General features: G+C 38.2%; 1 protein-coding gene across 3 annotated transcripts in view; it reads left to right on the top strand.

Annotated features, from left to right (window-relative positions):
• CTNNAL1 (catenin alpha like 1) overlaps positions 1 to 14,487 on the top strand; it is a 70,979-nt gene that overhangs the window by 27,723 nt on the left and 28,769 nt on the right. For all 3 annotated transcript variants that reach the window (XM_012439046.3, XM_012439047.2, XM_012439048.3), the window contains exons 5-10: positions 512 to 601; positions 1,644 to 1,814; positions 5,041 to 5,241; positions 7,428 to 7,514; positions 11,603 to 11,761; positions 13,855 to 13,947. In XM_012439046.3, the coding sequence (XP_012294469.2) occupies positions 512 to 601; positions 1,644 to 1,814; positions 5,041 to 5,241; positions 7,428 to 7,514; positions 11,603 to 11,761; positions 13,855 to 13,947 (801 nt within the window). The remainder of the gene's footprint in view (positions 1 to 511; positions 602 to 1,643; positions 1,815 to 5,040; positions 5,242 to 7,427; positions 7,515 to 11,602; positions 11,762 to 13,854; positions 13,948 to 14,487) is intronic.

The raw sequence follows: 14,487 nt of genomic DNA on the forward strand, positions 1-14,487 counted from the left end.
TAATATATTACAACAACATATTGGTTAAGATTGAGACAGACAAACTCCAATTTGAGATGGGTAAGCAGTTAGATGGGATTAATTAGACGAGGCTTCTTAAAGAATTGACTTTTAAGTGTCTATTTTGAGGGAAATAATAGTAGATGCTCAGTAAACAATTACTTTTAATTAAGTAGGACATAGGCTGCGTGTTTCCGGTTAGGAGTGCTGTGCATGCACTTGGCATGAGAATGTTAGGTGTGACAGAGCACCAGAATGTCAACCATGTGCAGCCTCTACTTTCGTCTCAGTTCCTGGCTCTACAGTCCTTACGAAGAGTAGCCTTTTCTTTCTACTCATATTGTGTTGATGCGTTTATATCGAAGCAGTGACAGTTTGTAAAACTTTATCCTTTTCTTTTTCACTCAACATTATTGAATTTTTGAGTATTATTGTGGAATAAATACTTTTTTAAAGAAATTGGATTGTTTACATGATCTTAGATTCCTCTGTGATTTTATTTCATATTTAGGATTTGAAAGATGAAAAGAAAAAGGCAAAAATGGCAGCAGCTAGAGCAGTTCTTGAAAAGTGTACGATGATGCTTCTCACAGCCTCAAAGGTAAGACAACTTTTGTTTTACTGTGTAATAAATTAATAATTAGAAAACCTGACTAAATGCATTTAACTTACATGATTTACATTTAAAAAAAGATCAAAGTGATAACTTAGAACATAGGCTTGAATAGTTAAATCTCAGTTATTATTTATAAGAATGCTAACTTTCTTCCCACCTCCAAATAATAATTAATTTATGAGTCAGCTTTGATTGAACAGCTCAGCAGAACATGGTGTATTAGGTGCTATGAATTAAGGCCTGTCACACATGGTCACTGCTTGCAGGGTTTTGCCACTCTTATTGAGGAGCTAGCACATGTGCTGTAGAAAAAGCTAGGCAAGTTAAGATCTGTTAAGTATAGTGGAGTAAGAAGTCAGCCCTTAGTTTATTCTGTAAATTAATCCTTTAGTTCCTTTTTCCACTTTTAACAAAATTGTCAATCAAGAGCTTGTATTTCCAAACAGCAGTTGGCCAGCAAATTGGTGCAATTCTAGAATGAATGAGTAAAATGTCTCATTAGCAGTTTGTTTAGAAAAACCTTTTCTTCTGAGAGTATTTACCTTGTGCTAGAATCAGGGAAGCCACAAAAAAGAGTCTTTGTGGAACCCACTCAGAAGGCTCTATTTTGTCTAGGCCCTTGAGTTTTTCATTTACATCATTTTTTAAAAGTCAAGATGCATCCATGATCATATTTCATCTCTGTTCATTTTTTTTCATTCTTTTTTATTTCTTGCATGTATAAGGCAACGTTTTAAAATAGTTTTAATCATGATGAAGAGAGAATTTTTCCTAAAAAAATTTTTAAGTAAACTTATTATTGAAGTATAAAGGTATAGTTTTGCACTCTGCATTTTTTATTTAACCTTGCTATCGCTTTTTACTCATCCTGCTTCCACTTTAGTGAGGAGAAGCAGCTGAGTGAGCCAGGGACCCAGGAGATTTTGGTAAAGAACCATTTTTCTTAGCATGACATGTTCTCTGTAAGATTTTTATGTGTTATGACATAAATCAAATATTAAAATAAAAATTTTCAATTGTTTTGAAGACATGTCTGAGGCATCCCAACTGCGAATCAGCCCATAAAAACAAAGAAGGAGTATTTGTCCGCATGAAAGTGGCATTGGATAAGGTCATTGAAATTGTGACTGACTGTAAATCGAATGGAGAGACTGACATTTCATCTATCAGTATTTTTACTGGAATTAAGGAATTCAAGGTAAGAATAAAGAGACGATATTTTGATTTTTTTCTTTTCATTTTATTTTATTTTAATTTTTTTAGATGGAGTCTTGCTCTGTCGCCCAAGCTGGAGTGCAGTGGTGTAATCTCTGCTCACAGCAACCTCCGCCTCCTGGGTTCAAGTGATTTTTGTGCCTCAGCATTCCAAGAGGCTGGGACTACAGGCACGTGCTACCACGCTTGGCTAAGTTTTGTATTTTTGGTAGATGGGATTTCACCATGTTGGCCAGGCTGGTCTCCAACTCCTGACTTCAGGTGATCTGCCCACTTGGGCCTCCCAAAGTGCTGCAATTACAGGAATGAGCCACTGAACCAAGTCTTTTCTGTTTTAAAGGAGCATCATTATGTATAGTATCCATATTTTTGTGTAATGTTTTAGAACGATGCTTCACAAAAGCAGATATATCTATTTAAAGCAATGCCGCTCTACAAACCTGTTGCTCAGTAATATTTAGCTTAGAGTTGTATTTACAGAGAACACTGGTCTTTGTTATAGTAGCTATTCTGGCCCTGTTTGGGTCTATGGTTTAGCTGTAGACTCCTGTTTAAAAGAACGTTCCCGTCCAATTTTTTTGAGCAGTGCCATTCCATCCAGAGGATGATGGCAAGCAACAAATAATTTCTGCTAGAATTCCTGCTCTTCTTTGTGTTAGAGGGTTGATACTTGGAGACTATAGTAATAGTATTAACAATAATTAAAATTTAAATATAAACAGTAATACACACCAACAGTTATTGAGTTCTCACTCTGTGCCAACCCTTTTCTGAGTGCTTTAAATATATGAACTTATATAATCCTCAAAAAAAACTATTGCTATTATCTCCATTACACTATTGAGGAGCTTAAGAAACAGAGAAGAGATTAACTTGCTGGCCAGTAAGTACCAGAGTTGGGATTTGAAACTAGGCAGTGTGACTCCAGGAAGTCTGACATCTTATCAGAAGTCAGAGACATGGTGAAGATGCTTTTTGGGTAAGAACAGTGTGTGAGTTGCGAGGGCCCTGAGAAGTCATCTAGTACAATGCCCTCCTTTAACCGATCAGAAAACTAAGGCCCTGAGAAGTTATTTAAATGCTAAAGGTTCCCACCTCTCTAATGGACAGGGCTGTGATGAGAATGGCATTCTTTCACTTTTATTGCACTTTGATTTCTAATTGTGTGAAGGGCTAAGTAGGAACATGTGGTGAAAGATAGTAATGGAAAGAATTTCTCTTTTTGCTCTTAATAAATATTTTATTTAATCCCTACCTGACCTTTAGGTGGATGTAATTATATACAGTTTTTTTTGTTTTGTTTTGTTTTTGAGGAGGAGAGCTAGTAAATGGTAGAACCTTTCTTTAGGCCCAGGATTCTCTAATCCGAAAGTCCATGACCTTTCACTTTACACATCTGGGTTTGTTTATATGACGCCAGTCCTACCCCTGAGTCTTCCTGAGGGGAAAGAAGCTGCAGGGACCAAACCTTCCCTTAGAAATTTTATTGCTGAAAGGGATCTTAGAGATTATTTTTCTAATCCTCTCTTTTTATAAATGCTGAGGGAGGAGATGTCAAAGAATAATTAGGGAACAAGTAGGGTGAGAGACATCTTTCGCCTCTTGCTGCTGCATTTCTGGTGCAGGTGAAGGAGGAGAGTGCTCTGCCTGTGGCTGCTGCTGACTGCTATGGCTGCTGCCCTCTCACTATCAGGCATGCTGGAGGCAGAGCTGTTATAAATAGACTCATTCTCACAGTCCATGATTATCTCTTTGGCATCTTACTTTTTTTTCTGATGGAGAGTATAATCTGTGGAGGGAAACTGGATACTTTGCTGTATTTGGTACTATGAATATATGGACAAATGTTATGAAACCATTATCAATAAACAGCCTTCAAAAAAACCCCACAAAACACCACTAAGTTGCTGTCTAAAAACATGTATATGTTCTCTCCTAAAGGGAAAATAAAAAACCTTAACATAAATGGTATGCGGTCAATATGACTGATTTTTACGTTTTAATTCTGTTTAAATTCTCAAATTCTCAGATCCCCATTGTAAATTCCATAGCTTTCTATTATCCATATTCTTTCCTAGCTTAAATACAAGTTTCTGTGCACCTAGGATGGAATAATCACCTGAAAACTTGGGCCAAGAGGAGAAGGGAAGCAAGGACTCTTCTATGGCGTCTTGACCTTCCCGAACTTTGGTATTCTCATGGATCATGTTAAAATGGGTCACACATAAGGATTAATTAAAATAACTTGTGAAAGGACTTTAAAGCGTTAAACAAATGTAAGCTATCCTTATCATCACATTCATTGTGACCATAATCATGATCATTACCATTTGTTGCCTCTTGATCCAAGTTGTCTGTGTGACATATTTCATGCACTGTAGAGTTTTATATGGTTGAAATGGGGTGGTGCATTTAGAAAGCTGAGAGAGAAGGACTGCACATGTGAGCATGTGTTCATCACATAGTCAAGAGTCACAACTCCAAACAGGGTGGCTGGAGTGAAAGTTTATTAGGGGATTCAGAGGATGAGATAGACTGTTAGAGGGGTATATAAAGACAGGCCATAGAGGATTTTGTGCTATGCCAGAGAAGTTTGGGCTTGATTCTCTATAGATGGTGAGGAGCTATTAGAGGGAGGTGGCAGTATTAGACGCTGCTAGAGCATGTTTGGGTCAGTAAGGTGCTATTGGGGACTTAAAACAATATAGGGAGACCAGTTAGGTGATGAGGAGAGTCTTTATTGAATTAATGAAGGAAAAATGGATGCCTTCTCCAGTCCTCACACCCCATATCTTCCACACCATCCTTCCCCCTGGGCTCAGCACATTTCATATTTGGGTGTAACGTATCTTCCAGGACTTTGCCTAGGCGTTTTCTCAGATGCAAATCTTTTACCTGGAGGCTGGTTCATTTTTCCTACTGGTTGCTACAGGATGATCCTCTTTCTGCCTTAGTATTCACTGATCTTATAGGAATGTCATTGTATTAATTACTCTAGGAATTATGCTTTGCATGGATATTGAAGGCTTTTGTGCAATGTGTCCTCCTGGGTTAATGGACAATATAGATATCTTTGGTGGCTGTATTTCTCCTCCGCTTGGGAAATAAAATGCTAATGTCTTCTTTGGCACTGTTAGAAATCACAGCCCATTTTGGTCAGGTGGGGATATTGACTCCCATGGATGGATGGATGTCCTTTTTGTTCTCAGATGAATATTGAAGCTCTTCGGGAGAATCTTTATTTTCAGTCCAAAGAGAACCTTTCTATGACATTGGAAGTCATCTTGGAGCGTACAGAAGACTTTACTGATTCTGCCTACACCAGCCATGAGCACAGGGAACGCATCTTGGAACTGTCAACTCAGGCGAGAATGGAACTGCAGCAGTTAGTTTCTGTGTGGATTCAAGCTGTAAGAACTTTTTTAAAAATCAAAGTAAATCTTATATAATGGCTTTTCCATAAAGTTTTGCAAGATATGGAAGCTAACATAATCATTAGGAGTATGAATTTGGTCCAGAATGGGACAGGATGTCTTACCCTTTTCTCCCTCCTAGTTGGCCAAAATATCCTTCTTATCTAGCACTCACAGTACTTGACATTATTTCTAGGCCTGCTGATTCTCATTCTAGCCAGTCTGGATCTATGCCTCTGCCACTATCACTAGTTCACTCTGTTGTCCCCACTCTTCCACCAAACTCGCCTCTGGAAAATTCCTCCCCAAAATGCTTCTTTGGAGTGAAGAACAGAGAAGTAGACCCCTACCTAGAGGTTCTTGGGACCTGAGTCTGACTGCTGGAGCCATTCAGATGTACACAGTTCTTACCTCTGAAGACAGCTGATTTACAGACACAATGCTTTAGAAAACTTATTGGGGTATAGATACAATGAAAACAAGGGTAGATCCAGCTGGCAGGTAAAAGATTTTTCACCCTTGCACAAATTCCTGGTCTAAAATTGGTGGATGGCTGCTCTATGAGCTTTAAATGGGCTGCTGGTGTGCTTCAAACAGAGGAGGTTATTTGGGCAAGAATGGCCAAGACTGATAGAAGAGGGACAGCATAGGAAGTATGTACACAATCTCTTAGAGCAGGTGGATTGCAAAATGGAGAGACAGAGCACTGGGACATGTCTCTAGTATTATTTATTTCTTAGGCCCAGGCTATGTCAAAAAAGTATCTAACATATATGCAGCAGTGATGGTACAAATCTGGAAGTCATGTCTTTAGCAGTAAAGACGATGAAGGAGGGTGGATATGGCTGAGACTGAAAAAAGAAGCAGCAGTTGATTTCCTTGTAAATAGATTAATTTATGAATGAAAATAGATGTGAATCACAGATTTGTCAGATATTTTCTTGGCATCACAATAGTGCACATGTTCATATTAACAGGGAATCTTGCCCTAGAGTGGTGTGAGAGACATGAGCAACATTTTGTGTTTAGTTTGAATTATCTGTGTGATACACAATCTGAAGTGTAGATTACTTCAGTGTTAAATTTTAAGTCCAACGCTCACTATAAAGAGTTGTTTGTGATGAAATGCTCTATGCTGGGTATGCGATTCTATCAATACTCAAATTTGCAATTAGCGAATGTCATAAATTTGGCAAATTTACCCTGTGCATATTTCACAAGCACTCAAATCTCTGATCCTGCATGCTAGATGAATTTTTCATTCATTCATATTTTTCAGCAGTTGTTACTGGTGCCTTTTATATGCCAAGCACCAGAAATCTAAAGATGAATAAGATAAAATCTTTGTCTGCAAGAATTTTATGATGTAGAAACCTGTGGGAAGGGGTGAGACAAGTACAAAAAACTTTGTAAATATCTTAAGAGAAGGTGTAGACTACGCGTTGAGAGGGTTTGAAGGACAAATTTATATTTAGAGAGAGGACTCAAGAAGGCTTCATGAAGTATTGATATTAATTGAATATCTACTACCTACCATTTCCTATGCCAGGTACTGTGGATTTAATGGTGTGCAACATAGATGTGAACTCAGCTTTTGTGGCCTAGTGGGGAAGACAGACTTTAGAGAAACAAAAAATAAAAAATTCCCAGATGGTTTGGACTGAAAAAAATAAATAAATATGTAATTGCAAGCTGGGATGATTACTGAGAGAAAAGATTAGAGTAAGAAGAGGGTCTGATTTAGATTGAGTGATCTGAAAAAGCTTTTCTTAGAAAAAGACATTTATGTAAGATCTTAAAGACAAGTAGGATTTTAATTTTTAACTAGGTTAGGAGTGAAAGCATGGACGTTCTAGGCCGAAAATAAAAGATTAATTTTAGACTTGATGAATGTATTAAGAAAAATTAAATAGAAAATTAGATTTTAAAAGTTCACCTTTCAATACAATCCATAGGTTCACAGAAAAAAAAAAGTTCACCTATTTATAATTAGCATTGAAGAACATAACTAAACTGAAACTTTATTTTCCACTGTAACTTTAAACAGGAAAATTTTAAAAATCTGCTTTTATAGTTCACAGAATAATATTAAAATTTATTACAATTTATAGTTCAAGTAAAATTGGAATTAACAGATTAAAGAGATGCGGTAACATTACAGGTATACTTTTTAAAATTTTTAGCAAAGCAAGAAAACAAAAAGCATCACTGAAGAACTGGAACTCAGTATACTGAAAATCAGTCACAGTCTTAATGAACTTAAGAAAGAGGTAAGTATAGTTTGAAATTTAGCATCTTCTAATTCTTTGCTAATTTTCATGTTGTATGGGTGTATGAAATGCATTAGTATTAGTATGTCTCTGTGCCTAGAAAATGATTTTAAAAGTTTAAAAGTTTCCTTTAAGGCCAGGCATGGTGGCTCATGCCTGTGATTCCAGCACTGTGGGGAGGCCAAGGCAGGAGGATCACTTGGGCCTAGGAGTTCAAGATTAGCCTGGGCAACATGGCGAAACCCCATCTCTACAAAAAATACAAAAGATTAGCCAGGTGTGGTGGTTCGTGCCTGTAGTCCCAGCTGCTTGGGAGGCTGAGGTGGAAAAATCACCTGAGAGCCAGGGCTCAAAGCTGCAGTGAGCCATGATCGAGCTATTGCACTTTATACTGGGTGCCAGAGCGAGACCCTGTCTCAAAAAATGTTTTCCTTTGACGTAGTTATTTTGAAACCATGATTTTATTAATGCCCTCATTCTCAAAGCTTGTGCATGAATTTTCATAGCTTTTTTCATAATAACAAAAAACTGGGAACAACCTAGAATTCTGTCAATGGAGGAATTGATAAATGAATTTTGGAATAATTGTACCAAATACTATTCAGCAATAAAAGGGAACAGTATTGATAGATGCAACGATATGGATGAATTGTTAAGATATTACACTGAGCAAAAGAAGCCGGGCACAAAAGATTATATGTACAAAATTCCATTTAGAAAAAAACAATTCTAGAAATGGCAAAACTAATTTATAATGACAGAAATCAGATCAGTGTCTATCTTGGGTCGGAAGTTGGGATATATTTACTGCAAAAGGGTATGAGAGGACTTTTTGGCACAATGGAAATGTTCAAAAAAGTGTACCTTTAAAATTGGTAAGTTTTGTTGTATATCAATTCTATCTCACTAAAGTAAATAAAAAAAAAAAATTCTTTTGGTTGGGAGGGTTTCCTTGTTCCCTGAATAAAAAATTGGTCATCTCATGACTTACTTGGCTATTCTCAGGTCATTGAAAGTCCTATGGTCTCCTTAAGTCAGGTGTTCACAAACTACAACTGGACTGTTTTTGTCAGTAGAGTGTATGGGGACACAATGCTGCCCATTTGTGGACCTGCTGTCTACTGTTTTCTCACTACAACAGCAGAGTTGGGTAGTCGCAATAGGACCTAAAATATTTATCCTCTGGCCCATTACAGAAAAAATTAGCCAATTCCTGCTTTAAGTCACAAAACATGATCTCAGTTGAAAAATTAGAATGTTCCCTGTAATATATTAATCAGTATTTAAATCTTCATTCAGTTGTAGAGCTTCTCCCCTGTTCCCTGTTTCCCCAGCTCCAACTAGATAGAGCTTTTGGGAAGATGTGGTTTCTTCTCCCTTTTTCACTTTCCTCACCCTCCATTACATAGCTGCTGTTGATTTTTGTCAGGTTGTGGCACAGAGAGAGAAGAGAGAAAGTTGAGTCTCACTCTGTCGCCCAAGCTGGAGTGCAGTAGTGTAGTCTTGGCCTACTGCCACCTTCACCTCCTGGGTTCAAGTGATTCTCGTGCCTCAACCTCCTGAATAGCTGGAATTACAGGCACACGCCACATGCCTGGCTAATTTTTGTATTTTCAGTAGAGATGGGGTTTCATCATGTTAGCCAGGCTTATCTCAAACTCCTGACCTCAAGCAATTCGCCTGCCTCGGCCTCCCAAATTGAGCCACTGCACCTGGCCTTAATTCTTCTATGTTCTTGAAGATGGTCAAGGGCTAAAGACAATGAAATTAGAAGTTTTTAAACAGTTTTTCTTATTTTTGAGACAGGGTCTCACTTTCTTGCCCAGACAATGGTGCGAACATGACTCACTGCAGCCTTGACCTTCTGGGCTTAAGTGATCCTCCTGCCTCATCCTCCCGTGCAGCTGGGACCACAGGTGCACCCCACCATGCCTGGCTAATTTTTTAATTTTTGGTAGAGACAGGGTCTCACTATGTTGCTCAGGCTGGTCTTGAACTCCTGGGATCAAGCAGTGTTTCCACCTTGGCCTCCCAAAGTGCTGGGATTACAGGCATCAGCCACTATGCCTGGCTGAAATTGGTTTTTGGATGTTTCTTATATAAATTATATACATGGTGTTCTGTTTCCCATCTTACTTGGTGCTGATATGTCTGTTGAAACCTCCATTTAAACATCTTGTTAAACATAGAAAGACATGGTTTTCTATGTTTTACAAAAAGTCTGCCACCCTGGACACAAGGAAAAAACAAAACAAAAAGAAAAAAGCCTACCCATTTTATTCCAGCCTATTCAGTTTTAACTAAAGTATTGTTAAAATCCTGACTATCTATAGAACATGCTCTGCTGGTGATAAACTGGCTTTCCACAGCCTTCATTTTTGTTGACCCTTAAATGGATATAACCATGTCAACCTCATAAAATTCTTGTAAGGATTAAGGGAAATAATGTGTATAAGGCTGCTGTCAGGACGTTGCATAGAGCAGTAACTTTGCGTTTGTCCCGCCTCCCTCTCTTACACGTAAGCATTACATGCCCTTGGCAAGACACAGTCTCTCTGGAGCCGTTTCATAGTCTGTAAAATAAATGACTGGCATTAGATATTCTCTAAGGTCCTGCTAGTGAAACAAAATCTTTTTAAGTTCTTATGTGGCATTTAGTTTCCTAAGGAAAGGAATTTTAATTTCTTTGTTTCTAACTGTAATTATTCTCACTTAGTTGCATGAATGCAGAGACTGTCATATTGTTAATTTTGGAGACAATCCTCTAATTTGAATTGAGATTGGATTACTTCCAGGAAAAAAGAAATCACTTCCTTCAAATAGATCTAATTCAAAGTCATATTTTTCTGAGAACAATGTTATCAAAAATGATCTATTTCTGGACAACCCCAAAATAACCTGTGACACCTTAAAAAAAAAAAAAGGCAAGAGAAGAAAAGATTTTGGAGTTAATAGTGTCCAAAGATATCCAGTAAGAGTAAGCCATACATTCCACCCAAAGTCAATAAAACCATGCGGTTTTTGTTACGCTTTAATCTGTTGTTTCTCCTTGGACCCAATTTGTTCACAGAGTTAGAGAGTAAAGATCTGGATGGCAACTATAGACAGATTCTAAACCTCCCTGAGGGCAGGGATTGTCTCCTACTTGTTATGTATGCCAAGCCTCTAGTACAGTGCTACAGTGCTTGCCATGATATAAGTATTTAATAAATTACAGAATACCTAATTGACTGAATCTCACATTGGTACTTTTTAAAAAATATGCTAAAAAGCTTATTAATGATCATGACTTGCCAGTTTTCTTCTTAGTACTCTAAATATTGCACTCTCTTTTTTTTTTTGAGATGGAGTCTCACTTTTGTTGCCTAGGCTAGAGTGTAGTGGTGCTATCTTGGCTCACTGCAATCTTCACCTTCCTGGGTTTAAGCGATTCTCCTGCTTCAGCCTCCTGAGTAGTTGAGATTACAGACGCCTGCCACCATACCTGGCTAGTTTTTTTTTTTTTTTTTTTTTTTTTTGTATTTTTAGTAGAGATGGGGTTTCACCATGTTGACCAGGCTGGTCTCAAACTCCTGACCTCGTGATCCACCCACCTCAGCCTCCCAAAGTGTTGGGATTATAGGCGTGAGCCACTGCACCTCCGGCCTAAATATTACACTCTGAATACTGTTTCATTCCTCACCAACTTTAAGATTAGCAGAAGCATTTTTCACATAAGGGAGAAGTTACATGGGAAAGAGCTGGTTGATAATAGAATGGAAAAGCGACTGGCTACTTAGCCATTGAATAACCAGCTCATCTTCTAGAAACAGCATTACCACTAGCACCAGGGAGTTAAAGGATGAATTAGATATCACTCTTGCCCTTGAGAGAAACTGTAAGCTCATCAGTGCTACACAACTCCTACTGTTATATAGGGAACTTCACATCCTCCCCTCAGTGGAACCCACGGAACTGCTTTGTGGCTTCTCTTTCTTAATAGTTTTTAAAGTGCTGATGTGGTCCTTGGTCATAAAATGTTATAGTTTTTTTTTTTTCCTTCATCACCCTTCTCCTGTACCCCGTGCCCCTCCCCCCCACATCTGCAGCTTCATAGTACAGCGACACAGCTGGCAGCAGATCTTTTAAAATACCATGCTGATCATGTGGTTCTAAAAGCATTAAAACTTACTGGAGTAGAAGGAAATTTAGAAGCTTTGGCTGTATATGCCTGTAAACTCTCTGAACAGAAAGAGCAGCTTGTTGAGGTGAGTAATAGATTTGATTGCTAAAGAAATTGTAGTTTAATAATATCTTTATTAAACTGTGTGGGAATGTTAACACAAATACAGTTTTGGGTTACTTTATCTGAGCATTTTCTCTCTCCTTTGGAATCTTAAAAGCATAGCATGTATCTGTTCTGTTTCTGCAACAGTCTGGCCTCTAAAACAAAACAAAAAATGCTAAGACCCACAAATGAACTTCTTAATCTTCTTTTCCTTATCCTCTCAGAGAAGTTAGACCTTGGAGTAGAGCCATGGAGGTATGTCATCATATGACCTTGTTTCTGTTTGAATTTGTCAGGGTCTCAGCAGGGAGGAGATGGCACGCTCAAATTAAGATAATTTGAAGAGAGTTTAATAAAGGAGCTATTTACAATGGCATAGACAGGGCTTGGGGGAAACCATACGTGAAAGAGCAGTAATTTGGGCGAGTGGTAGCAAGGCTGGTACCACCCCCAGGCCCACATTAACAGGGAATGTGGAAGCCTTTCAGAGAACTGCCTTGAGAGTTTTGTGATTTTAGGACTAGGCCTAGAGACAGCCCCAGGTGACCCTCCAGGAGGAGCGTGGGAATCAAGGCCCATTCTCTCCTCAGTCCTGCTCATCTGTGGATGGGGCTTCCCATTGACCAAACATAGGTCAGTCTCCCACGGCAAAAGGCAGATGTGAGAAGGGAGGAGAGTGCTTAAGGAGAGGCAGAGAGAAGACATTTGGCACACGATTTCAAATCTCAGTTGTGAGTTACTGCTGCTTCACCTGCCGCTTGTGTTATAATTCCAGTTAGGCTTATTAATTGATATTCTGAGCCTTCTGCCTATTGAAAATGTCAGATATCTACTAGAAAGAAAACCAAACTGTATTAGTCTGTTCTCACGCTGCTGATAAAGACATACTCAAGACTGGGTAATTTATAAAGAAAAAGGGGTTTAATGAGCTCACAGTGCCACATGGCAGAGGAGGCTCATAATCATGGCACAAGGCAAAGGAGGACAAAGGCACATCTTACATGGCAGCAGTTATGAGAGCTTGTGCTGGGGAACTCCCATTTATAAAACCATCAGATTCCATGAGACTTATTCACTATCACGAGAACAGTATGGAGGAAACTACCCCCATGATTCAGTTACTTCCACCTGGTCCTGCCCTTGACACATGGGGATTATTACCAATTCAAGGTGAGATTTGGGTAGAGACACAGACAAACCATATCACCAACCAAACAAAAAACTGAACCCATGCATAGCTTATATGTATGAGGTATATGCTAGCCAACATGTATATAAATGCCCAGATATGAACCATCTAGCTATCTTTACATGATCTTATATATCCTGCTCACAAAAAAACTAATGGTTAGAAGGAACCTTTAGACTAATTTAACTGGCTTCTTCTCCTTTACTTGTTCACATAGGAGCCTTAAAACTTCTGGGGGAACATTCTTAAAATGACTGTAGATATAGCTTCTTCATTTAATAAGTTTGATGATGCTATGTTTATAAACCAATTATAATTATAGAGAAATTGCTTATTTTAGGAATCCTGCAGCAAATCTTTTTAACATTGAAAAAAATGTTTTCTGATTTTCTGTTTTAAGTGTCAAGATTTTCAGTAATTTCCTCTGATATAGGCTCTCTCCTTATTATACCAGTCTGCCTAATCCAATGTTAGCTCCCTTGGAAGGCAGTGTTGATAGAACATGTAGCTTGGAGTAACTCTGACATAGTTAAAGTGTGAGACCTTGGGCAGGTTACTTCTCTGAGCCAACTTTCTTTATATATAAAATATGTGGGCACTACTATGTCCTTCCAAAGTTTCCTTCTGTTTCTAACATTCTGTAACCACCTTGCCATGATTGGATAGGAAGTAGAAACAATGTTATACCTTTATTTGTATCTGTTTGTTCCCAGAGAATCTGTTGGTGACCAATATAATAATAATCTTCTCAGTAATGTTTAAATTTATTCTAATAGGTTTGAAGAAATTTTATTTGTAAAATTTTCTTTTTAATTATAAAATGATACTATGTGTTGAGGAGGATGAAGATGTGAAAGTTGAACCGTGGACATGTTTTCTCGTAGACCTGTCGATTGTTACAACACGTATCTGGGACAGAGCCTCTGGAAATAACCTGTATACACGCAGAGGAGACATTTCAGGTGACTGGCCGACAGGTATGATAACAGCAGATTGTTCCTTCTGTATTGTGTCTTATCTCACTATAACAAGAAGTGTGGACGGAAGGTATAAATGGTTCTTCATAACTAGAGGCCAAATCTACGTAGAGAAAGAAAGATAATGGAATTTCTGTTGGTAGTGTGCTGGAACATGGCTAACCTTCCATTGGAGCTGGTTATCTGCCAGATTGGAGACTGGTTCATTTAATGAATACTCTAGTTTATAACTATTTTAAAGGAAGCTGTTTACAATGCACTTGTTATAACATGCTTGGAGATTAAGTTATCATGACATAACAAGCCATACGTTATGTAATATTCACATTTCAAGCTAATATTCAAATACTCACTTTTCATGCTAATAATTAGGACATGGGACGAAACACAAACAAAACAATGTTATGACATTACTTATAAGATTCAGCTGGGACCAGACATGTGGCTAACACCTGTAACCCAGCACTTTGCGAGGCTGAGGTAGAGGATCACTTGAATACAGGAGTTTGATACTAGCCTGGGCAACATAGCAAGACTCTG

This window comes from Aotus nancymaae, unplaced genomic scaffold (genome assembly GCF_030222135.1).
Source record: "Aotus nancymaae isolate 86718 unplaced genomic scaffold, 86718_ANA_hifiasm-v0.15.2.pri h1tg000003l, whole genome shotgun sequence".
Classification (NCBI taxonomy): domain Eukaryota; kingdom Metazoa; phylum Chordata; class Mammalia; order Primates; family Aotidae; genus Aotus; species Aotus nancymaae.